At 40.9% G+C, this 26,712-nt stretch overlaps 1 protein-coding gene across 1 annotated transcript in view; it reads right to left on the minus strand.

The window, feature by feature from the left end:
* Positions 1–1,390: 1,390 nt before the first annotated feature.
* The window catches only part of PRSS12 (serine protease 12), a 71,676-nt gene continuing 46,354 nt past the window's right edge, over positions 1,391–26,712 (minus strand). Inside the window, exons 9-13 of the mRNA XM_004594261.2 lie at positions 22,273–22,478; positions 16,760–16,838; positions 15,983–16,105; positions 3,817–4,097; positions 1,391–1,801 (exon numbers count right to left, since the gene is read on the minus strand). Coding sequence (XP_004594318.2) covers positions 1,494–1,801; positions 3,817–4,097; positions 15,983–16,105; positions 16,760–16,838; positions 22,273–22,478 — 997 coding nt within the window. The 3' untranslated portion in view covers positions 1,391–1,493. The remainder of the gene's footprint in view (positions 1,802–3,816; positions 4,098–15,982; positions 16,106–16,759; positions 16,839–22,272; positions 22,479–26,712) is intronic.

A 26,712-nucleotide genomic window follows, 5' to 3' on the forward strand; every position in this document is an offset into this window, starting at 1 on the left:
AAATCCTGCGGGGTATCGCCCAGCTTCTGAATCGGTGGGAGGGAGCGCTGGGAACAATGCACTATGCTCAGTGGAAGCCCCAGTTTTTGTGCTTGGATGTGATGAAATAAATACATTTACACAAATAATTCCAGTGTTTTTACTGAATTATAGGTAAGATTTAATGCGCAAACCTTCCGGAGAAACCATTTTTCCATTGCCATGCAAAAAAAAGCAGTCCATGAGGCAGAAGGTAATAAACTTTATTTACACAAACGCAAAAACTTTGACAAACTTGGTTACAAGGCGTTTTCATGGGGCGTGTGTTAACGGTTGGAGTGACTGCAGTCTGCATAAAGTTGAACTCAACGGGCAACTGCAGCAACATTTGTAAACAATACGGTGCCTATTGGCTAACAATTTGTAAAACTGAGGGGCACGATTTGAGACCAATGGAAGTGTCTAACAGTGATGGCTGTGAGGGTTAGTGACACCAAGCATACCCCCGGAATTTGGGGGAAGAACTGTAAACGATTTTGCCATCTGGGGAATTAACATTAATACACTGTGAAGGTGTGCCAGACAGTTAAGAACCAGGGCTTTCATTAGTTTATATAAACGGTAAGTTTTTTGTATTTGAAAGGTAGAGATGGCAGATTCTCTCCTCCCATGATGGCCACAACTGCTAGAACCAAGCTAACATGAAGCCAGTAGCTGCCTCTGGGTTTCGGAGGAAGCCCAAGGACTGCGTACAACTTCCCCAGGCTGCAAACGGGGAGCTTGAATGGAAAGTGCAGTGCCAGGGCAGGAACCACATGGCATGGTGGGGGGGAGGTTTATACTGCCAGGTCTTGGAGGTTACCTTAAATTTCACATATCAACTGCCCGGGAGTTACACTAGGTGGTGCTATTGCATTATGAGAAAAGCATCCTGCTCTAGGAAGACTTAATGTCTGCAATGCTCCATAAGTCACCTGAGTAGCTATGTTAACATTTCTGGTAGGTTGTGTAACCGGCTAGCATCTTACATAAATGCTACATCTGGCATTAGCTTTCCACAGAACAATTTTTCTTAAGGTTTTCATGGCGCTTGGCATTGAGGTATTTATTGTAATTGGCAAATGTTTGCTTAAATTTTAATTTTGAAAAAAATCAGCCTAAGTATAATGATAAGTTTTATTGGATGTATGGGTACTTAAAGATGCGAATTCATGTTCCATATTCAGTATTGAGGAATTATCAATCTAAATGTAAAAACAGCTTTACTGTAAGCTCAGTATAAAAATAGAAACTGTTGAAAGCTTAAATGAGAATTGAGAATTTAGTCTTAACTAATGTAGGCAGAAGACAGTGCTAGAATAACCAGTACGCTGAGGTATGTGATCAGTAACTTCAGAAATTCTCAAGCCACACAGCAGAGACAGTTCAGTCCCCAGCAGCTGTAAACTCGCCCAGCATTGGTAATGAGGACTGGAAGTTTTCCATTAATCTTTACTTTCAAGGTTTCCCATGAATTATAGTTGGGTGACACTTTTTATCCAAGGGACGAAGGCTGACACTTTGGTGTAAACGCCAGGAGAATCCTTGGCTCCACAGCCATGCCCCCAGGAGGTGACCCCGTACACCACCCAGCTCTGTCCTGGACGTTCACACATGAGGGGCCCTCCACTGTCTCCTTGGCAGCTGTCCACGCGTTGTTGTTCCTGGAGGTTTCCAGCACAGAGCATTCTCCCTGTGAAGCGACCCTTATACCGCTCTTCACAAAACCTCTTGGGAAGCAAGGGGATGGCTGCTTGCTGCAGTGTTCTGGAATAGGCTCGTCCTAATCAAACCAAACAGCTCAATTAGTCATGACGTTACAGATCACAACATTCCAACAGTTCTTAGCAGTATCAAGAATAAAATCGCTGTGTGTAAATATTTTCAATGAGCAATAAGCATAATGTAAGTTACCTTTTCAAATGTTGACATCCTTAACAGCTATGTGTTCCATTAGTGAATATTTTGAGGAATAGTAACAAGTAATATGGCTATAAAAAATAACCTGAAGAAAACATTGGTGCAGGCTTTAATATTTCAATTCTGCATACCAAAAAGTGAAGGATGTTCATGTTTGTTTTACATGAGCACATCCACTTACCTAAGATCCTGAGTCTGAGGATTAATTATAACAGGTAAATGAGGTGTCAATTGCTGTCCTAAATATATTTAAGAAAATGAAACATTACCAAAACAGGCTCAAGTTTTGCCACCCACAGGTATACTCTATTCTCTCTCTCTTGTTTTTTTAAGATTTATTTTTGTGGTAAAGTCAGATATACTGAGAGGAAGATCCTCCATTCTATGATTCACTCCCCAAGTGACTGCAATGGCCAGAGCTGAGCTGATCCAAAGCCAAGAACTTCTTCCAGGTCTCCCACAAGGGTGCAGGGTCCCAACGCTTTGGGCCATCCTCACCTGCTTTCCCAGGCCACAAGCAGGGAGCTGCATGGGAAGCGGGGCTGCTGGGATTAGAACCAACACCTGTATTAGATTCCAGTGCATGCAAGGCGAGGACTTTAGCCGCTAGACCACCTTTCTGGACCCTCTATTTTTTTCAATGACAAAAACTACGCAACTGATATGTCCCCCTTGGTAACATTTTCTTGCCTATGGATTCTGTCATATTCTGATACTGTTTATTAGTCTGTAATAACATCCAGGATAGGGAAAGTATAAAATTTCACTTATAGTAAAAACAGGTAAAAAAGAAAAAGTGAACATTTGGTCAGTTCTAATAGACTTCCCAGAGACGAACTGTTTTATGGAGCAACAGTTTGCCAATAAGGCTTGTGCCTAGCCTGCCTTAATTTTATTACCAAGTCATATAGGAAGTATTCTTTTAAAAAGTTTTTTCTAATTATCTCAGCCTAGATCCATAATGTATTCTTTGTACTCTACAGACATTATAAATTTTGCTGCTATGAAATAGCTTAAGCCTAAGTCTGACATTAGTGTAAAATGAACACTAAGATTCATTTCTACTCACTCAATAAGCCCCAACTGTCATTACCACTTTTGAAATACACTTGTTTGACACTCTTTAAGAATACATTATACTTACTTATCTAGGAGCAATCAGCTGATTTCTTTTTTAGTGATTTCTCACTTGATATCTATTTTTAAGCCCTGAGCACTTAACTACAGGCAGGTAAAGACCTGGGGCCACTTAAGGCCCATCAAGACCAAACACTGGTCAATGAACACTAATTTATCTCCTAAGACAACATAATCCTAAAACAACTGTAATCATTGAAGAGCATAAGGTAAACACTGCTCTAGACTGGGGCCTAAAGGACATGAGAGGATGGACAGGCACAGGTTCTCTGCCTCCTCTGCCTCTACTTCCACCTCATTAGCTCTGCTTTCATGTGTTCTACATTCAGAACTCTGCCAATCAAGCACCCCAGCTCTTTCCTGGGCCAGCCTACACAGTTTTGAAAGACACTACCAGGCCTAGTGTGGGGCCAGGGTTTTCAAATCTCCTTGGAGCAACTTGCCTTAGCTTCTCATAGTTCCTTCCCTTTTTGGCTAACTAAAGCCAACTGGAGAGTCATTGCTCCTAAGCTCCACAGACAATGGAGTTTCCTCCATTTATGCTGAAGTTCTAGTGAGGATTAACAGTACGCTCAGAATATTATGAACCCAGCTTATACACATGCATTTCACCCTTGGCACAATGTGCAAAGAATTAAGCCTTGTATGCGTTCAAGAAATCACAAGTTGCACACCTAAAGCGTGGAAAATACCAGAGGAAAGTGCTCAGCTTTCCACATTTTTTTTTCATGTGTGTATTACCTGTGTCTCCCCATCCTGTTATGTAACAGTTGGAGGCCGTTTTCTGTGGTCTCTCTCTCCGGAAAGGCAAGCAGGCTGGCAAAACATGACTGCTGAATCTGACACATTGTTCCTGTGGTCCTTGTAACCGCACTAGGGCAATGTCATAGTCACTGCTGTGTGGTTTGTACTCCCTGTGGATCACAATCTGCTGAACTCCAATTTCTTCTTCAAATTCCTCTGGCACCAGGGTATGATAGTCCCCAACCCGGACGGCATAGTTCCTAGTGCTGTTACCATACCTGAGAGGGAGACAGCATTAATGAGAGGCTTGTTTTAGATGCCGGAGATTGGATTGTCAGCAAGAAGGGTTAATGAAGATGACTTTCTAAGCCTTTCTCCCAAACAATTAGCACCTTTTGTAAAGTTCCATTCTCTGACCCACCATTCAGTCCTTTACTAGAAATTCATTGTGACCACACCTCATCTTCATTACCTTGTAATCCAAGCTACAAGCTATGGATTTTTTGGGAAGGAACAAATGTGGAGGACCAGTGGAAAATAAGGGCTAGTTATTAACCAATAATTTGAAACTATTATAGTTGCCATCTTTGTTTTTGCCAAGTTTTCCTAATTGTTAGTTCTCCATAAAGCTCTAACAGGGCAGCAAACCATCTCATCCTGTGTTCCTCAGGACATCCTGTGGGTAGGCCCAGTTACAAGCCTTTCTTGGAAACTGAATGTACATGCAAGCAATATTTTCAGATCAACATACAGTTACTCTATTTTCCCCTGTTTTAATTTATACTCGGATCTCACGCCAAGGAAGCCTACTCCTGATGCCTCATGTTGAAATGCTCAACCCTCTTGTCTCTGTCTTCCCACTCCAGCACTGCCAATAACCCTAAACTGTACATTTCCTTTAAAAAAACTCATGACATTCCAAATGAACTGTTGTTGTATTAATTGTTCTGTCTCTTGCCTGAATGAAAGGTCAGAGATCTTACCTGTTGGTTTTGCTTAAAGACTTAAAACATTTAGGACAGTAATAGTCTTCTCAACAGGAAGGTACCACATGCTTGTTGACTTACTGAATGAATACATGTCTAGTATGTATTTTTCCACATGAAACTGTATTGTTTTAAACACAATAACTACGATCTGATAGCCCTCAGCCCCTCTGCCAACCTGTATGCCTTGATTTGATACATCCTACAGCAGGGTTTCTCCACCTGACACATTGGGCCAGCTAGCTCTGTTAAAGGGACATCCTATGCATTGTAGGGTGGTCAGAAGCTCTCCTGATTCCTATTTTCTAGGTGCCAGCAGTACATACACCTTCCAGTTGTCATAGTTGTAGACACTGTCAAATGTTGCTAGTGTCAGAGCAAGGGGTATACAAAATGCCCATAGCAGAGAACTGACCTGTGCAATCAAACTCAACCCATGTTATGGTTAATGCCTTGTTCTCACTGAAAATTATGGCATCTTGCTCATGGGCTATCCCTTTTACCACTACTGAATGTATTTTTAATTTTGAAATTTCCAAAACCATTCCCTTCTAGTTCCTTGATTTATATCTACTCTGCCACAGTAGGTGTATTCCCCACCTCATCTTGGCCACTTATACCTTACAAGACACCTAGACCAGCATTCAACAAATACTACACAGTTCTGAAATTTGGATAGCAAGCATCTCGTACTTGATCTACCACTTCCCTAAAGTAGTTTATTTATTTACTTATTTAGAAGGCAGTGTACTAGGAGGAAGACTGAGGAAGAGAGAGATTTTCCATCTGCTGGTTTATTCCCCAGGTGACGACGACAGCCAAGGCTGGGCCAGGCCAAAGCCAGTAGCCCAGAAAACCATAGCCTCTGCTTGGGTAGAAGGGCCCCAACCATGAGGCCTCTCTTCTGCTGCCTTGCCAGGCAGACTAGCAGGATGATGGCACATACCCCTAATCTTTCACTTTCTATCTTTACAGCCGAACACACTTCAACTTCAGTGGACTTCAATTCTTTATACCCACCAATTTTTTATTTCAGTCTTTCTGTGCTTATAGCTTTTTTTCATATTGGACTTGGTGTCCACCATGCATCACCGCAGTTACAATTTTTACAAAATCCTTCAGTTTTTTCCTACCCAAAACCAGCCTACAAAAACTCCAGCTTAGTTTGTTAACTTCCCACCTGATCTAGGTTGGGACCTGACTGTTGAAAGAGAACAACATTCATTTAAAAACTCACCTAAATTTTTGACTCTACCACTATTACATGTGGGGAGCAGGGGGGGCTAAAGCCTCTCCTGGGATTTGGAGGGGCTCTTGCAAGATGGTGGCTGGCCCAGGGCCAGGAGGCAGAATTGGTCTCGCCAGCAGGTAAACAGGAAGTCACAGGGATAGACTAATGCCCTCACTGCGATTATGTCATTGCTACTGGCCTATCACGTAGCGCCAAGTGGACCCACGGGGAGAAGTGATTGGCAGAGAACGATATAAAAGTATCCGGTAAAAGCTAGGTGAGGATGACGAGAAAGACAGGATGAGGAGAAGAAGGACAGGCAGGAAGAAGGGTGGCAGAGAGAGGGTTGGAAAAGCAGGGAGGAAAGCTAAGGCCAATGGGGAAAGGGGTAGCAGAGAGAAGGGTTTAAACGAAGCTGCTTTTGGCAGTGAAGGGTCTGGTTGCGGTTCCGGCTTTTCCCAGACCCTCAGACTCTGCCTCGTCATTTTAGTGTCGATGCTGGGCGGCAACTGGTGGCCCCTATGAGGAATTTTTCAGGCAAAAGACAGACAAGAGGGAGCACAACAATTACAAGACCCAAATTTGAATGGAGAAGTAAGTATTCAAAGGCTCAGCATTTTCTGTTATTTAAAATAAAATCTCTCATTTACCCCAATAATATTTCTGGAGGAGATATTAGTTGTCTGAACATTTTCCCTCCAAGATCTTTTCATTTATTTGAAACACAGAGTTACAGAGAGAGACAAATATTGCATCCACTGGTTCACTCCCCAAATGGCCACAATCTGGGCCAATCTGTAACCAGGAAGCAGGAGTTTCTTCTGGGCCTCACAGTGACCCAGGGGCAGGCGCCTAAGTGTTTTGGCCATCTTGTACTACTTTTTCAGGCATATTAGCAGGGAGTTGTATCAGAGGTGGGGCAGCCAGGACTCAAACAGATCCCAGACTGGTGCCCTTAATGGGATGCTGAAACCACAGCTGTGGGCTTACCCATCACACCACAGGGCTGGCCTACGCCTGAACATTGTAAAAGCTCTAAGAAAGCTCTGATTATCTTGTATATATAAGATAATTTCCTTGACTACATCAGTTCAAAAAAAATTAAACAGTACAATAAACAACATTGGCTTATACAACCACCAGTTGATCTCTAAGACCCCATTTTCAAACTTTAGTCATCATGTCTTTAAAAGGCAGAAGCTTTTTGTATGTTATAGCTGTAAAATGGCTTTTTGTATGTTATAGCTGAAAAATGGTTCTCTTAAGTTCCAACTCAAATTTCAGTAGTTTAAGATGGTATCATATTCTGAAATTGTGAAAAGTATGCTGGTAGCCATGGAAAATATTCAAGAATTTAAGACACTTCCACTTTGCATGTGCTAATATTACTAGTATGAAAATTTAGTATGCCTCTTAACCATAATTCATTTATTTAAAATGAATGTAAAACCATTTGATGTAAAATAGATATTTAAAATCTGCAAAAAATATATTTAGTATTCTTTTTTTAATACTAAGAATTATAAAAAAAAATCTGTATGTATGCTATCCTTGCAACAAATCTCCATTTACAATCACCACATTTCAAGTGCAGCAATAGCCTGTGGCTAGTGGCTGCTGTAATCAAATACCTCCAGATAATTTCTTATATCCCATTCCAAAGGTATACACAAAAATTCAGAAGCACTTTCAAGATGTACTTCAATTGTTCTTATAGGAGAGCTCTGAAAAATATTTGCTAAATAATTCTAAAATTATTTAGGTATTTATCTGAGAGAGCAACAGGACATCCTCCATCTGCTGGTTCATCCCCTGATATCTTCAAAAGGCAGGGCTCACTTAGAAACCAAGAACTCCATCTGAGTGTGCCACATGGGCACTTGGGCCATCTGCTACTGCCTTCACGGGCACATTAGCAGGAAGCTAGACTGGAAAAAGAATATACATACCTATACTCACATCACTAACTTACTGAACTCAGAGATGTATCTTCGTGTCAATTTCCATATTATAACAAAGATATCAAAATAGCTTCTATTTCGTTTTTTTTTAATCCCTATAAAGATTTAATGAGGTTATTAATGCTAGCTGTTGGTCTTCCAGAACCACCTACCATCTGGGGGTTATCATCAGGGATAAGATTTTGACTGAATTCCCAATACATTTGTGAACTAGAACAAACATTAGCCTAGGCCACTCAAGAAACAAGGATGGGACAGGTATTTGGCCTAGTGAATGAGGTCCCACTTGGAACCCCACATCCCACTCTGAAATGAATTCTTGTTCCTCTCCTACCTGATTCCCGTTCCCTGTTAATACCCACCCTCGGAGGCAGTGTTTGATGGTTCGTGTACTTGTGTCCCTAATATGAGCAACATGGATGGAGTTGCAGGCACACAGCTCAGCATGACCCGGTCCTGACTGCTCTGACTGCTGCAGACATGGAAACTGAGTCACAGAACAGCAGAACCCCCTCTTCCTTTCTACTTCATTCTTTGCCTCTCAAATGAGTAAGTTAGAAATTTAAAAAAAAAGGGGGGGGTGTCCCTGCACGATGGCTCAATGGCTAAACCCTCAACTTGTAAGCGCTGGGATGGCATATGGGCACCAGTTCGTGACCCACCTGTTCCACTTCCCATCCAGCTCCCACCTATGGCCTGGGAAAGCCGTAAAGGATGGTCCTGAACCCATGCGGGAGATCCAGAAGAAGCTCCTGGCTCCTGGATTCGCATTGGCTCAACTCCAGCCCTAACAGCATTTGGGGTGTGAACCAGTAGATAAAGGATCTTTGTCTCTCCTTCTCTCCACAAATCTGATATGCTTCCCCAATAAAAATGAATATACATATATATTTAAAATATTTATTTATTTTTATTAGAAAGGTATCTATACAGAGAGAAGGAGAGACAGAGAGGATGATCTGATTCACTCTCCAAGTGGCTGCAACAGCTGGAGCTGAGCCGATCCGAAGCCAGGAGCCTAGATCTAGATCCTCTTCCAGGTCTCCCACGTGGGTGCAGGGTCCCAAGTGTCCTCAGCTGCTTTCCCGGTCACAAGCAGGGAGCTGGATGGGAAGTGGGGCCACGGGGATTAGAACCAGCACCCATATGGGATCCTAGTACGTGTAAGACAAAGGACTTTAGCCACTAGGCTACCACACTGGGCCCGAAAAATGAATATATATTTTTAATTAAAAAAATAATAAAACATAAAAGATTTGTTTTTTCCCATGTATTTTAAGATCTTTCTGGTTGGCCTCTTGTTATTTTTATAATTTTTTATTACAAGAAAAAATGCTTCTAAAATACTTCAGGTTTTGGTTGACACATAATTCAGTTGTTTGCTTTACTGATTTCAACTCCCCCTCAAATAAAAATTATATGAAATCCCCAACAAGCTTGAGCAAGAAAAGATCTGAGACAGAGCAGGCCAGTGAAATCCCATATCCTAGTTTCTCTAATAGGTTAGGAGTAAAGTAAACAGAAGCAACAAATAAATTACTAGAGTTAAAAATGGAAGAGTTAGTTCAGGTTGCAGGGTCGTCATCTTTGTATTCTACAAGAATGGATCCACCTCTATAAATAAACAGTATTTGATGTTGGCTTATGCACATCTGCTATGAATAGAATCTGTTATTCTCTATTGTCTGGATGACACTCAAAACAAAAAGTTGATCTTTATATAAATGGCTCCAAGGGTTAAGAATTTCAGGAAAGGGCCCAGCACCGTGGCCTAGCTGCTAAAGTCCTCGCCTTGAACGCACTGAGATCCCATATGGGCGCCGGTTCTAATCCTGGCAGTTCCACTTCCCATCTAACTCCCTGCTTGTGGCCTGGGAAAGCAGTTGAGGATGGCCCAATGCCTTGGGACACTGCACCCACGTGGGAGACCCGGAAGAAATTCCAGGTTCCTGGCTTTGGATTGGCTCAGCACTGGCCGTTGTGGTCACTTGGGGAGTGAATCATCAGACGGAAGATCTTCCTCTCTGTATATCTGACTTTGTAATAAAATAAAAATAAATCTTTCAAAAAAAAACCAAGAACTTCAGGAAAACACTGCTTTGCACCTTGGTGACATTAAGAGTATCATCAGCAAATTCTTTTACTGTGATTGATTGATCGCATTGTGTGTATCACCAACAGCCACATTCTTAAGAACTCTATTTCACCATATACCATGTTATGATAGAATATAATGCTGGGCACGGTGCTGTGGCCTAGCGACTTCAGTCCTTTCCTTGAACACTCTGAGATCCCATATGGGCACTGGTTCTAATCCCAGCAGCCCCAGCAGCCCCACTTCCCATCCAGCTCCCTGCTTGTGGCCTGGGAAAGCAGCCGAGGACGGCCCAAAGTCTTGGGACCCTGCACCCACGTGGGAGACCTGGAAGAGCATCTAGATCTAGGCTCCTGGCTTCAGATTGGCTCAGCGCCAGCCGTTGCGGTCACCTGGGGAGCGAATCACTGGACAGATGATCTTCTTCTGTCTTTCCTCCTCTCTGTATATATCTGACTTTGCAATATAAATAAATAAATAAATAAATAAATAAATAAATAAATAAAGGAAGGAAGGAAGGAAGACAATGCTAAGCCACACTGTGTTCTTAGAAAGTAGGTCCCATTATCGCTGTGGCTGATCCTTTTAACTATAAGGATCTAAAATTTTTTGATTTTCAGAACAAGAACCAGACAATTTCCAGCTGTTGTGACATTTCTAGGCAAGAAAACGAAAACAAAAAATCAGGTAAAGTTATATTTTTGAACAAATCAAACCTGAAGAATTAAAAAACAAGGGAGCCATTGTTTTAGATACATTCACTCATTCAAAACTGTGTTATCAAAGTAAGCAATTAAATGTTGAACGTTTTTCTCAATTATACTGCTGCAGTCCTATAGATATAAGTTTATTTTATGGTACTTGTGGCTCTGATTTAGGAATAAGCAATTTATATTGTGTAAGAGTCACAGCACAACTACAGCAAGTTATTCAAGTTTCCACTTCAAACTGCCAAAAGCATACCGCATCCTACAATCTGTATTGCATTAACACTAGGAAAAAACATGAAAAGTGAGATAGAAGATCTTTAAATGGTGATTCATCAAGTACTTGAGTTACTTGGCATGAAAGTGCATTTTGGAGACTTCACAATATTGCAAAAGTTAGGAGAGAGCAGGACTGGGTTACTACAAACCCTGTCAGCTGTCCAGGAACGTGCCATTAAACAGAACAGTGTACAGGACAGGAGTTTGAGGCTGTTGGACACATAATAATGGTATTTTGATCTAATCTCAAACCAACATTCTAAAATCATTCTGCTCTGTGAATTACACAAAATTCTGACTATTTTATAAAGGCAAAAGAAACATAGCAAGTCTCTACTCCATAATAAATAATTAAAAACTGCATAAAATAATTGACTGCCAGAAATGGCTACTCCAGAGGAGGGGTCTATCCCATCAGTACAAAAATTAGATAACAAAGACGGTTGAGTGAATAAGAAATACTTTGCTTATATAGACATTTAGTGTTTGACAAAGCATAGCAATACAAATAGCAGGCAGCAAAAGTAATTTCAAAACATGAAATCCAGGTCCCTTGCTAGTAGGCCTTAAACTGGTCTTAGATAGCTAAAACACTCCTTCCAAGAACTGAACGGACAGGAGCTTCTGAGAACTTAACTGCATTGTTTTTCTACTGCAGTTGTTATCTTGCAAGTTTCTGTTTCTGTTGATTAAAGGAAAGCTACTTTAAATCAAAGTCTCTGAGCCTAAGGAAACAAACACTGAGCTTTTTATTATCACTAGTAAGCATAGTTTTGCTTTCTAATAAGCTTGCTACAATAAAGACGTGAGTGGTAGCATCCTGAGGCACTCCAAGCAAGCAGTCTCTGTGATCTGGCAAAGGTTACAGACCAAGTCAGATGGATCCACAACACATTTGCAAAAACAGTTTTCCTCCTACTCAACATTATAGGAATCTTGCACTGAAGCCAAAGATATCAAAATGCTGCATTTCATAATTTGCTCCTCTTTAATCAACTGTCTTTCTGTTACACTAGGAAGAAATTCCAAATGACATATGGAAGGAGTTATCTGTTCATCAAGGTTAAAAATATCACCATCCTCTAAAACATTCCACATTCTTAAGTATATCCACTATCTGGCAACTAAGCCTCAACTTTCATCCTGTAAGAGTGGAGCGTAGTAGACACAAATGAATTGATTCCTGACGTCAAGCAGTAATAGAGAAGGAGCAAGCCAAGGGAGGGAAAGCAGCATGTAAATAAACACATTCAATATGTGCAAAACAAAAGAAAGAAAAGTTCTTCCAGAATAATGGAAAAACCGACTTTCAAACTCCAAGTCAGATCAATTTTTTTCAGCAATTATTCTACATTAGTAATTTAAACCTTGAACACTGAAGACTATAAATGAGATTTTAACTGAGTCTAATATAGCTAGTATTCAAAACACAAGGACATCTAATTAGGAGGAGGATAATATAAATACATCTTATTATTCTGTGTAAACTCTAAAATCACAAACAGGCTTTATCAGGTTCTCTGTAATCTTCTACATTATACTTTTCCAAAAGTAACCAAAATAAACTTCTTATTATTTCCCTACTTTTGCTAAGATATTCTTCAGTCCCTACCTTTGAACCCCAACATAACAATAAGCAACGTTGTTTTGAGTCTTACAGTTTAAAAAATACACTCACATATTTTGAAGGTCATTCACATACAATGATCTTCAGTTTATAGATGTGTAAAATGAGATTCCAAGTAAAATGACTGAATGATTTCTGCCAAGTTGGACTGTAACTCTGCTTTCTGTTAACTGACTTCAACCAAGTGCTTCTGCATCTCTCCTTCACCTTTTTTTTTTCCCCAAGATGTATTTATTCTTATTGGAAAGGCAGATATAGAGAGGAGGAGAGACGGAGAGGAAGGAAGATCTTCCATTCAATGGTTCACTTCCCAAGTGTCCACAATGGCTGGAGCTAAGCCAATCCAAAGCCAGGAGCCGGCAGCTTTTTCCAGATCTCCCAAACAGGTGCAGGGTCCCAAGGCTTTGGGCCGTCCTTAACTGCTTTCCCAAGCCACAAGCAGGGAGCTGGATGGGAAGCAGGGGCTGCCAGGATTAGAACCGGCGCCCATATGGGATCCTAGTGCATTCAAGGTGAGGACTTTAGCCGCTAGGCTATCACGCTGGGTCCTCTCCCTTGCTTTTATATCTCTCTTATGACATTCTTATGCATGGTCTTCCTCCAGTGTAAACATTTAAACTTAGTGCCCCTTCCTCACATCCCATAGTTTTTCTTAGTTACTTTGTAACTCAAACCAATTTTAATTACTGCAGAAACTCAAGACTTGGCAAGCACATATGAAAGATTTTTCAGATAATTTTAGGCTCATTCACAGTTCTACTGCAACAAAAACTTTTGTTCTACCACAAAAGAGTTATCCCATATATCTCCAAAGTATCATCTCCTAAAACTCCTCTCTGATCATGTATCAATGCTCAAAAGCCTTCAATGGTCTCCATGGCCTAGTGAACGAAACAAACTCATAATCTTGACATGGACGATCTATGCTGCCTAAGTCGATTATACCAGTCTCATATTTGATATTCTATGTAATAACTGTCATTTTAAATTATGATTTATGTTTTCTTATCACTACACTTGAAGAGTAGATATACCTGCCACCAGGCTCCAGCTCTGCAGGAATCACTTCCCTGTGCTAAGCCCTGTAACAGACTCTTTTTCTCCCACTTACACTGCATTCCACCTTTGGGGTATCCTAGAGTTTAACAAGAAATTTTTCCTCCTCATATTATAATCTGGATTTTTAACCAGCAAAATGGCTAATATCAGGATAAAAATGCCATTCTTTAAGAATAGTATCCCTGTAGTCAATAATGTGGTACAACTGTTTAAGCGACCACCTGCAGCAGCAGACCCAACCTGGGCCTTGGGTCAAGTCCTGGCTGTTCCACTTGACATCCAGCACCCTGATAATGTTCCTAGAAAGCAACAGAAGATGACCCAAGGGCTTTGGCCTTTGCCACCCATGGAGAAAACTTGATTGGAGTTCTAGGCTCCTGTCTTCCACCTGGCCCAGCCCTGGCTATTTCAGCCATCTGGAAAAGAAACTAGTGCATGAAACATTTACGTGTATGTGTATTTGTATATCTCTCTCTGCAAATGCTTTCAAATAAATAAAATTTTGTTAAGAAAAACTGCCCTAAACTTATTTTGATCATACCAGCAATATCAATGCCTCCTTCCTGAGGGCTGCTACAGCCACATCATAAACAGCAAGAATACTGTTTTTTTTTAAAGATTTATTTATTTTTATTGCAAAGCTAGATACACTGAGAGGACAAGACACAGAGAGAAATATCTTCCGTCCAATGATTCACTCCCCAAGTGACTGCAACGGCCAGTGCCGCGCTGATCCGAAGCCAGGAGCCCAGATCTTCTTCCAGGTCTCCCACGTGGGTTCAGGGTCCCAAGGCTTTGGGCCATCCTTGACTGCTTTCCCAGGCCACAAGCAGGGAGCTGGATGGGAAGTGGAGCTGCCGGGATTAGAACCGGCGCCCATATGGGATCCCGGGGCGTTCAAGGCGAGGACGTTAGCCGCTAGGCCACGGCGCCGGGCCCATAACCCTGTCTTATTCTCCACTGTATCTTTAGTATATGGTGTATGTCAGGGAATATCAAGGCCTCGATAATTATTTGTTAAACCAATAAATATACCACAGAAATGCATTAAACTCACTATTATATGAGCAAATAGTGAAACTGTTATATCTCAGAAAGTTTACATTTACAATATAGATTTGAATCATCTGCATGTATCACCTTACAAGCGGAAGATTGCTATTTAGATACTTACTGAAACACATAAATGGAAGAGAAAGGCATCATATAAATAAAAATGTAAGAAAAGTTGGCATATGACATGGTTAACATAAGTCAATGAGTAATGGAGGAAATATTTGATTTATAATGCTGGGGAAATGAACCATAAAGAAATGCATGAAATGAAATCACTTCCTCACAATACAGAACTAAAAATCTGAAAAAAGAAAAATTAAGAGTATATCTTTGTTAAAAGGGCCCAAGGACCCAGCACAGTAGCCTCGTGGCTAAAATACAAAAAACTTACCATTTAAAAAAGAGACACAAAAGACCAAGAAGATTCAAACACTCAGAAAAAGAAAAAAAACAAAAACAAAAACCTACATCATTAAACTGTGCTATTTCTTAGCATTTTTAAAAAGATTTATTTATTTTTATTGCAAAGTCAGATATACAAAGAGAATGAGAGAGAGGGGAAGTTCTTCCATCCTTTGACTCACTTCCCAAGTGGCTGCAATGGCCAGAGCTGCACTGATCCAAAGACAGGAGCCCAGAGCCTCTTCCAGGTCTCTCACACGGGTGCAGGGTCCCAAGGCTTTGGGCCGTCCTCGACTGCTTTCCCAGGCCACAAGCAGGGAGCTGGACGGGAAGCAGGGGCTGCCAGGATTAGAACTGGCGCCTAAATGGAATCCCAGCACATGCAAGGCAAGGACTTTAGCCACTAGGCTACCGCACCAGGCCTTATTTCTTAGCGTTTTTAAGTAAATTGTATGATATTGCTTCTATTTCTGCAGCAATATGATTTCTCCTAAGATACATTCTTGAAGGAAGCACTGACATAGTTGCTTCCTTTCTATAACCCACCTTTCTTCACTCCAGGTTTGCCTTACCACCAAGGTAGTAAGTCACTTCTTAAGAGCTCTCTTTCCTCCTATGCCCTTTCCTGCCTCTCTCTGTGCTGAAGGGGACATGAAAGGTTTAGGACCTGTTTGTGACATCCCAATGTTACTAAGAACAAAAAGGCTGTGAGAACTGGCAAAAATGTCCAAGTGAGTTTTGGGACAAGAGAGACACATACCTCTTGAAACAGTGTGCTGCTGTAAGGACCCAGCAGCTACTCAGGAGTGTAGCCCCACAAAGGAGCCGGCCATCTCCATGCGATGACTTCAGTCGGAGGGAAACTTGCCAAGGCCAGCCACCCCTGAGGAAAAGGAGAGTGAAAGAGAAGCACCAGTCAACGCAATGACTTCAATGATACATATGGTTTTCCACGGGGGTGGGCGGGGAAGAATGCAAGTACCATCCCTTCCTACGTGAAAAATGATGGCCCACGACTGAGCGGAAGCCCTATCAGCAAACCCAAAGATCTGGAGGCATTTGTATGCACCTCACTTATCTCTGCCAAGCAAGTTGAGCCTTCCTCATATTTCATAACTTGAAGTGGAATTTTTCTCCTCTTCTTGCCTAAGCACTCACAACTGTTAAATAAACAAAGTGCTGCTTTTCCAGTAATAAATTCAAGACAAAAAAATTCATCTCAAAACAAGCCAACTCTGAAATAAATATATTTCAGAGGAAATGCCTCTTTGCAGCTACAACTTTGTCAGGTGTCCTATTAAATGTTGTTGCCTCTGCCACACGGCTTCAACAATATGTATGTCTTAGCAATCAGAAGACAGTGATCATATAAAATAAATGTTGTTCCACGGACAGTGAAATTGACAATGTAATCAGTAATTCAGACAATTAAAAGAGCAAAACATGGTCATTATATGGCAACGAAAATCCACAGTCTGTAACACCATAGGTATGTGAATGATTTTGTAATGTGGAAGTATCTTTAAGAACATTTTACCTTAAAGAATTTTTCCCACCAATGATCCTCTTTTGCCGGCGGTGCAATAATCTTACACCACAAACCGATGAGACAGACTCTGCAGCACAAAAAGGCCATGAATGAAGGAATAAAAATATAACTCACATGCTCCTTTTAAATCTCTACTTTTAAGTACCTACTCACTGAAAATGCTAGGACCAATTTTCCTATACTAAAAATAAGCTTTCCCATGTCACCAAACAACAATGATTTGCAAACAATAGAGTAGTCTTACGAGATTTCTGGTCACTCAGCTCTGAGGAGCTTCACTGTTGGTTGAGTGGTTTTACATTATTCACTACACCAGACACCTACATTTCCTGCTGCCGTCCAGAGAGGCTGTGTTGGAGTTCAGGATTACTAAATAAAACAAGAGAAGTGCATAGGCAATACTGGTCTAAATTATTCTATTTTTAGATTTTTATATTTTTATTGAAAAGGCAGATAGAGAAGAAAGAGAGAGAAAGGTCTTCCATCCTCTCATTTATTCTCCAAGTGGCCACAATGGCTGGAGTCAAGTTGATCCAAAGCCAGGAACCAGGAGATTCTTTGGGGTCTCCCAGGCAGGTGCAGGCTCCCAAGGCTTTCCCAGGCCATAAGCAGGGAGCTGGAAGGGAAGTGGAGCAGCCAGGATATGAACTGGTATCCATACGGCATTCAGACACATATAAGACAAGGACCTTAGCCACTAGGCTACCATGCTTGGCCCTTAAACTAGTTTTAAAAGTATAATTCAAAGTACATGCCTAGGATTAAATTCTGACCTAAATTTACAGGTGCTCTTACCACGTATTAACATACAGAAAGGGATTGCTAAGCCAATTGATGTGGCAAATGTATTTGAAGGTAAATAGTCCAAATTCCCAAGACAACTGCATTCTTTCACAATGTAAGAGAGGGGTTAAATTAGAAAAGCAGCAGAAAGAGGCATGAAAAAGAAGGACTGACTATAAGAAGGTATGACTAATTTTCCAAGAGTTTTTGAGAATAGAGTATTTATATGAAGTAACGTTTTCCTTTGGTTAGAACAGAGGTATGTATAGATTTGTACTGTCTTTCCATTTTTTAGAGAAAGATGGAAATTGTGCCAAAAACACGAAAACTTAATCAGCACTAATGGTGTGCCATAATAAGCACAAGGGAGAGCAACACGGAAACAGCTGTAGTTCTTTCTAGATGGAGAAAGACGTTCAACAATAGGTACCAAAAAGATTCAATTGGCAAATGATCTCAGAAGAATGCCATCAAGCTTTAACCTTCATCTTTTATGATATTATTCCTTTTAGATGACACTGCAAATTATAAGATATTAAAATAATATACAATAACATTCCAAGTCAAAGTATGCGATGCCAAGAAAAAGAATGATGTAATACTGAACAAGCAAAACCTAAAATTGATATCACTTTACAGCAAAGAACTAAAATGCCAGAAAGGACAATCTATTTAAAGCCATACAGTGTTCAAAAAATAAAAAGCAAAATAATTTCATTTAATGAAGTGTCCCATCTGATAACCAACGGCTTGAGTATGACTCGCCTTACAGAAGTCACCAGATTCTCAATGTCAACACAAAATCAACTAGTTAATAAATTAGATTCTTTAATGCAACTAGTCTGAAATGCAGTTTTTGCGTAACGTACGATAGCATTGCTAAAACCATGCAAAGGTGTCAAAATAAAGATTGCTAAAACTCTGCGAAGCCATAAAAACAGATGCATAAAAAACAAAAAAAAACCCTATTTTTTATTTCATTTTAAAAACAGTTTTTTAAATTTTTCATTTGAAAGGCAGTTACACAAAGAAACAGAGGTCAAAGTCTCCATCTGCTGGTATACTCCTCCAATGACTGCAACAGCTGGAGCTGAGCCAATCCCAAGCCGGAAGTCAGGTGCTTCTCCTTGGTCTCCTGTGTGGGTACATAGGCCCAAGGACTTGAGCCATCCTCCACTGCTTTCCTAGGCCATTAGGAGGGGGCTGAATCAGAGGTGGAGCAGCCAGAACATGAAGCAGCATCTATACGGGATACTGGCAGTGCAAGCAAAGGCTTAGCCTACCGCCTCATGATGGCAGTCGCTACTATCTCATATTTTAAATTCAGTTTACAGTAAAAATTAGGAAAACATGCTACAGCTATTGGGTCTATGATTTTCAACGGCTTAAGGAAACCCTCCATAATTGAAATAATCAGTTCAATTCTTAATGAGAATCAACTAAATTAGTTGTAATCAGCACACGTATTTGGGGGAAAAAAAGGTTTATCTTCTCTTTGCTCTCTCTCTCTCTCTCTCTCTCAGCTCTCTCTTTCTTACACATACACTGAACAGCACATAAAACAGAGGGCCCAATGACTAATTGTTTCCTTAAAATTCCAGGATCCGATATGGGTGCATGCTCGTGTCCTGGCTGTTCCACTTACCATTCAGCTCCCTGCTTGTGACCTGGGAATGCAGTCAAGGATGATCCAAAGCCTTGTGACCCTGCAACTACAAGGGAGACTCGGAGGAGGCTCCTGACTCCTGGCTTTGGATCACCTCAACTCCAGCCATTGTGACCCTTTGTGGAGTGAACCAGTGGTTGGAAGATCTTTCTCTGTCTCTCCTTCTCTCTGTAACTCCGCCTTTCCTATAAAAATAAGTAACATTTTTTAAAAAGAACATAAAACACAAAGTTTCATAAGTGTTCTGTCCACATACAAAAGCCTCTCAGGCAATGAAGAATCACATCAACGATAACTACTTCATTCACTATTCTGTTAACTGTTAGGAAAACATAATGCTTAAATATAAACACACCTGATTTTAAGAAAATTCAATACATTAAACTACGGATTTTTAATGCAGATAGTTCTTTTAGTTGATTGTTCTTTTCATAAAATGAAGGAGCACGTTTCTCCAAAATAGCTAGTTCTAAATTGCATGCACTCATTTGAAGGTGTATTTGCTTCATAAAAAATGAAATATACACAGAGCTTTCAAAAACCATATTTAAGAACAAAATATCTATTTTGCACTATATTAAAAGATTGTCTTATTCTTAAATTTCTAAATTTCTGAGAATAAAATCTATAAGAAATAAATTTTGTGTTTTAACTCCATTTTTAAATTATCCCAGTTATTTATAACTTTAGTAAGCTTGGAGAAATGGGAACACTTATACACTATAGGTACAAATGTCAACCATGGCAACCAGTATGGAAGACAGCATAGTTATTATAAAACTAGAAGTAGACTTGACATATGATCCAGAAATCTCACTGCTGGGTATAACAAAAGACATGGAACACATTGTATCAAAGAGACACCTGTACCGCCCTGCTTATAAAAGTAGTGTTCACAGTCAAAAAGGTATCCATCATGAGATAAAGAAAATGAGGTGGTTTTTTTTTTTAAGATTTTATTCATTTTTTTTAATTGGAAAGCCAGATATACAGAGAGGAGGAGAGACAGAGAGGAAGATCTTCCATCCGATGATTCACTCCCCAAGTGACTGCAACGGCCGGTACTTTTCCGATCCGAAGCCAGGAACCTGGAACCTCTTCCGGGTCTCCCAAGTGGATGCAGGGTCCCAAGACATTGGGCCGTCCTTGACTACTTTCCCAGGCCACAAGCAGGGAGCTGGATGGGAAGTGGAGCTGCCTGGATTAGAACCGGCGCCCATATGGGATCCCGGGGCCTTCAAGGCGAGGACTTTAGCCACTAGGCCACGCCACTGGGCCCAAGAAAATGAGGTTTACACACACAACGGAATATTATACATCTAGAAGAAGGAATTAAATCCTATCAGTTGTGTCAAAATGGATGCCATTAGAGACAATCATGTTGAGTGAAATAAGCCAGATACAGAGAAACAAATACTGCCTATTCTCCCTTACATGTGGGAGTTAAACTAAAAAAAAAGAAGAAAAATAAAAACAAAAAAACAAAAGAGGAGTCTGTGTATATCAGTATTACTGCAAACATAGTTTTATAAAACTTTGATTTATACCTTTGTCAAACCAATATTTAAGAATATTGTGGGCGGGCCTGGCGAGATTGCCTAGCAGGTAAATTCCTCGCCTTGCATATGCTGGGATCCCATATTGGTACCTGTTCTAATCCTAGCATCCCCACTTCCCATCCAGCCCCTGCTTGTGGCCTGGGAAAACAGTCGAGGACGGCCCAAACCTTTGGGACCCTGCACCTGTGTGGGAGACCTAGAAGAGGCTCCTGGCTTCAAATTGGCTCAGCTCCGGTCGTTGTGGCCACTTGGGGAGTGAATCAGGGGATGCAAGATCTTCCTCTGTCTTTCCTCCTCCTCTCTCTGTATATCTGAGTTTCCGACAAAAATAAATAAATCTTTAAAAAAAATAATATTGTGGGCCCATTACAATAGGCTAGTGGCTGAAGTCCTCACATTGTATGTATCAGGGTCCTGGCTGCTCCACTTTCCTTCCAGCTCCCTGCTTGTAGTTTAGGAAAGCAGTTGAGGATGGCCCTTTGCCTTGGGAACCTGCACCCATGTGGGAGACCAGGAATAAGCTCCTGGCTCTTAGCTTCGGATTGGCTCAGCTCCAGCCATTGCGGCTACTTGGGAATTGAACCAAAGGATGGAAGACCTTTCTCTCTGTCTCTCCTTTTCTCTGTATATCTGACTTCCTAATAAGAATAAATAAATAAATCTTTTTTAAAAAAAGAATTACTGTACTATTATAGTTTCAATGTTCTGTGATTACTTTAAAACATACTGAATAAAAACCAAAAGGCTTATGGAAAACAGAATTAAAATATATTCCTTTTGGTGAAAAGACTACAGAAGCGCATTTGCATTTCTGATTCATCTCTGTGTTTTAATTTGCTTCTGAAATTTCAAGAATATCAACAAATGTGATTGCTTTATTATGCAGAAAGAAGACACGATGAAGAAACACCTGAGAAATTAAAAAAAGAGGAGTACCCGTGTGGGTGTTCAGTACAGAAGTTAAGATGCCACTGTACTGGGTTCATCTTCCAGTAATGCACCAAGTCCAGTTTCCTGCAAATGTCCATTCTGGGAGGCAGCAGGTGATGGCTCACAGACTTGCATCATTATCACCCTTGGGAAAGACTGGACTGAGTTCCTGACTCCTGGTTTTAGCCTGGTCCAGCCCCATTCGGCTGTGGGGATTTGTGCGGGAAAACATCTCTCCCCTGTTTCTCTTTTCCCACCTCTCTGCCTTTCTGACAATTGTTTTTAGGGGATTTATAGAGGTTTTGACTTCTTTTTTTTTTCTAATTTGGGAGAAAAACCTCAGAAACTAGAGGGCTTTGTAAATCCAGTTATTCCTGCTTCTTATTCTCCCTTTAAGCCCCACCTATGCAAAATTCCCAAGACCCATTGGCAAATAGTAACACAAAGAACAATGGACTATAAGTAGTCTGTTGCATGGGATTTGTGTTACCAAAGTACAATTTGTAGTAATGAGTGGGAATTAATCATCTCTGAATTATGCAGGACGCTAGAAAGTGACTTACCTATATTACTGTTACTTGATGCTTTCTTGCTAAAATAATCACAAATAACTCCTGCATCTTCACTGTGGCGGCAATTATGTTTTCCAATATCCTGTTTGATACAGTCAGCAAGTGACCTCTCATTTCCTGTGCACTTCACATTATCCACGTGTATGGGTCCTTTTCCTTCCCCAAAATAAGCCATAGTCCTGGCTCTTGCAGGCCCCCTGGAAACAGAGCACTCTTAAGGATGGGCAGATAAATCAATCACAACAGAATCACAAATTACTTTCTGCTTTAACTTTTTTTTTAAGATTTATTTATTGTTATTGCAAAGTCAGATATACAGAGAGGAGGAGAGACAGAGAGGAAGATCTTCCATCTGTTGATTCACTCCCCAAGTGGATGCAACAGCTGGAGCTATGCCTATCTGAAACCAGGAGCCTGGAGGCTCTTCCAGATCTCCCAAGTGGATGCAGGGTCCCAAGGCTTTGAGTCATCCTTGACCACTTTCCCAGGCGACAAGCAGGGAGCTGGATGGGAAGCAGGGCTGCCAGGATTAGAACCAGTGCCCATATGGGATCCTGGATTGTGCAAGGGGAGGATTTTAGTCACTAGGCTATTGTGCCAGCCCCTCTAATTTAACTTACACAGAATAATTAGCACTCACATTTCCTGGAAAGTTTATTTCATGATTGCCCCCATTCTACCACTCACACAAAAAAACTGAAATAACTATATCCTTCACTGTCACACCCCCACAGCGACTTTATTGTAGCAATCGCCCAAAATTTAGCCTCTGCTAAGAAAAATCACATTTAATAAGATGCACCCAAAAAAAAAAAATCACATGGTCTTAAACACTAGTTTCAAAATGGAAAACAAATTACTTCAAAACTCCAGGCCCTTTGAGAACAATACTACATTAAAATTAGTATAATATTGCCAAGAAAATTCTGAGATTAAATAATTACCTAAGAAGCTAAGATTTAATTTTCTTCCTCCTTTAAAAGCAAAAAGTACAGGAGCCAGTATTGTAGCACAGCAAGCAAAGCAGCTGCCCTCAACAACAGCATCCTGGTTGGGCACTGGTATGAGGCTAGTCTGCTCCACTTCTGATCCAACCTCCTGCTAATGCACCTGGGAAAGTAGTGGAAGGTGGCCCAAGTACCTTGGGCCACTGCAAATCATGTGGGAGACCCAAGCAAAGCTCCTGGCTCCTGGTTTGGCCTGGGCTACCTTTGGCCATTGCAGCCATTTGGACAGTAAGCCAGAAAATGCAAAGTCTCTTTCTCTCACCTCTCCCTCTTTATTTGACTTTGATTTTCAAAATAACTAACTAAATAAATTCCTACATATTTTTGAAGGCAAAAAGTACAATTTTTAATAAGAAAGAAAAAATCAGGAATCACAAATAGAACCCAGGGTTAAATCTGGTATATTGCATTTGTTGTTGTTGCTTAGTAACACATTATCTTTCTAAACAATAAAGAAATGGAACAAATTTAATGAACTATTTCAAACTAATGCCCTGTTAAAAATTCAATTCCTGGGGCTGGCATTGAGACATAGTAAAGCCACCACCTGCAGTAGCACTGGCATCCCAGGAGGCCACAGGCTCAAGTCTCGGCTGCCCTACTTCCAGTCCAGCTCCCTGCTAACATGCCTGGGAAAGCAGTAGAAAATCTCCCAAGTCATTCTGCATCTGTCACTCACTGGAAGACCCAGATGAAATAAGTACTTGGGTTCCAGCTACAGCCTAGCTCAGCGCTGACTACTGAAGGAGAAAAACCGCAGATAAAAGAACAATCAATTTAGGATAAATTGAAGATATGATTATGCAAGGCTTTTAACTTGGAGTCATAGGAAACCTGTTTTTCATACCTGGTTAGGGAAAAACGTAATAAACAAAATATGGAAGAGACAGAGTCAGCATTCTGATGAAGCAAGCTAAGCTGTCAGCTATATTATCAGAATTCAGGAAGAAGTGGTTCTAAGTCCCAACTGCTTCCAATCCAGCTCCCTGCTAGTATACTTGTAAAAGCTATGAAAAAATGGCTGCATTCCTGGGCCCCTGCCACCCAGTGTGGCAGCCGGGCCCAGCCACAGTCATTATGGCCATATGGGGAGTGACCAGCAGATGAAAGATGCATCTGTTTCTCCATTACTTTACCTTTCAAATGAATAAATCACAGATAAATTCAACAGAAATTAAGTTAATATTCTACTTTACCAAAAACTATTCTAAGGAAAGTGAAGATAAATTCAAATGATGGTTATATTTCTTACAATAGCACACACACACACAATCTTCCAGAAATCATCTGGAAACTGAGAAAAAGAAGTAAATATAATTTTATAGAAAAGTGTCAGTGGACAATAAACAAATGAAAACATGCTGAATCACATAAGTAGCTGAGGATAAGAAGATGGAACCCTAGCTACCCACCACATGGGCATAAATGGAAAACCGATGATTATCAGGGTGTTCAGGGCATAAATCAGCGTAGCCACTTGGGAAGGCAATCACAAAACCCTTGACAAAGTAGAATGCAAATGCCCTACAAGCTGCTTCTGATCACATTCATATTCCCTCAAAAATCCTGTACACCTGTACCAGCAGAAAGGCATAAAAGGGTTTATAAAAGCCCAATTTTCAATAGCAAAATTAGAAATATTACTATGGCAAAAATGTTCATGCCAAAGCTCATGCTGCAACTTAATTCCCACTGTACAATATTAAATAAAGAAATTTTAAGAAGTGCCCAGGTGGTAGGTACCCTGTACGCATGAGTGGATTAATGTATTCATCAGTTAACATATTAATGGGTTAACAGGTCATCTCAAAGATGGGTATGTTACAGAAATCAGATTGGCTCCATGTCCTTCATGCCTCCTTTAGCCGTGTGATGCTGTATACTGCCTTCAAGTTGCAGAATCCCATCAGCAAACGGGCCTTCACCAAATCAAATCTCTCTATCTCCCAGGTTCTAGCACCTGGAATTGAATCAGCTTCAACCTTTCATAAATCAGCTTTCTGGGCTACTCAGGAATAGCAATAGAAAACAGATTCAGACTGATGTAAATGACCCAGCTCAAAAGAATAAGTTAATGTAAGCTGGATATTTATGTGACATGACTATAAGGCAAAATGAATTTGAATGAACTACAGCAACTTGCATCAGAGCTGAGCCCGAAGAATCATAATGAAGAAAAAAGCTGTCAAGGAACTAAGATGACCTGAAGGATAGCTGCCAACTTACAAATACAAATTTGGCAAAACTAATGTTATGACCTGTTATAAAATTATGCAAAATGCAATGGAGCTTATCTCTAGGTGATGGTATAGACAGGGTAGTGCTGGCACAGAAAGACCTTAAAGATACAGAAAGTCTATTTTCTAATTTCAATGATATGGATAGGGCTGCTCTGTAGGGTTCTGAAGATAGTACAGCACAAGTCTGGGGATGCTATTCAGGAGTTGTAGCCCGCACAGCTGATACAGCCAAAAGGGATATGATGTACTTGTTTCACTGTCACTCTTAAGAACAGGGGTACTTGGGTTTGGCACGAAGGTTCAATTAGCTAATCCTCTACCTTCAAGTGATGAGATCCCATGTGGATGCTGGTTCAAGTCCTGGCTGCTCCTCTTCCCATCCAGCTCCCTGCTTGTGGCCTGGGAAAGCAGTGGAAGATGGCCAAAAGCACTGGGACCCTGCACTCCCATGACAGACCCAAAAGAAGCTGCTGGCTTCTGGCTTTGGATTGGCTAAGCGCCAGTCATTGTGTCCACTTGGGGAGTGAACCAGCAGACAGAAGATCTTTTTCTCTGTCTTTCCCTCTCTCTGTAAATCTGTCTTTCCTGGAAAAATAAATATATCTAAAAACAAACAAACAAACAAAAACAGGTACTTTGGCCTGGTTTAATCATTCAATTAGGTCATCCTCCCCTTGCAAGTGCCAGGATCCCATGTGGGTGCTAGTTCTAGTCCTGGCTGCTCCATTTCCCATCCAGCATCCAGTTTCTGACCTGGAAAATGAGTGGAGGATAGACCAATGCCTTCAGACCCTGCATCCTTGTGGGAGACCTGGAAAAAGCTCCTGACTCCTGGCTTCTGATTGTCTGTCCTTCCACTCTAAAAATCTGTCTTTCCAATAAAAACAAAGTAAATCTTTTTTTTTAAAGATTTATTATTTTATTACAAAGTCAGATATACAGAGAGAAGGAGAGACAGAGAGGAAGATCTTCCATCCGATGATTCACTCCCCAAGTGGCCGCAACGGCCTGTGTGCACCGATCCGAAGCCGGGAACCTGGAACCTCCTCCAGGTCTTCCACGTGGGTGCAGGGTCCCAAGGCATTGGGCCGTCCCCTACTGCTTTCCCAGGCCACAAGCAGGGAGCTGGATGGGAAGCAGAACTGCTGGGATTAGAACCGGCATCCATATGGGATCCCGGGGCT

Source organism: Ochotona princeps, chromosome 7 (genome assembly GCF_030435755.1).
Source record: "Ochotona princeps isolate mOchPri1 chromosome 7, mOchPri1.hap1, whole genome shotgun sequence".
NCBI lineage: Eukaryota > Metazoa > Chordata > Mammalia > Lagomorpha > Ochotonidae > Ochotona > Ochotona princeps.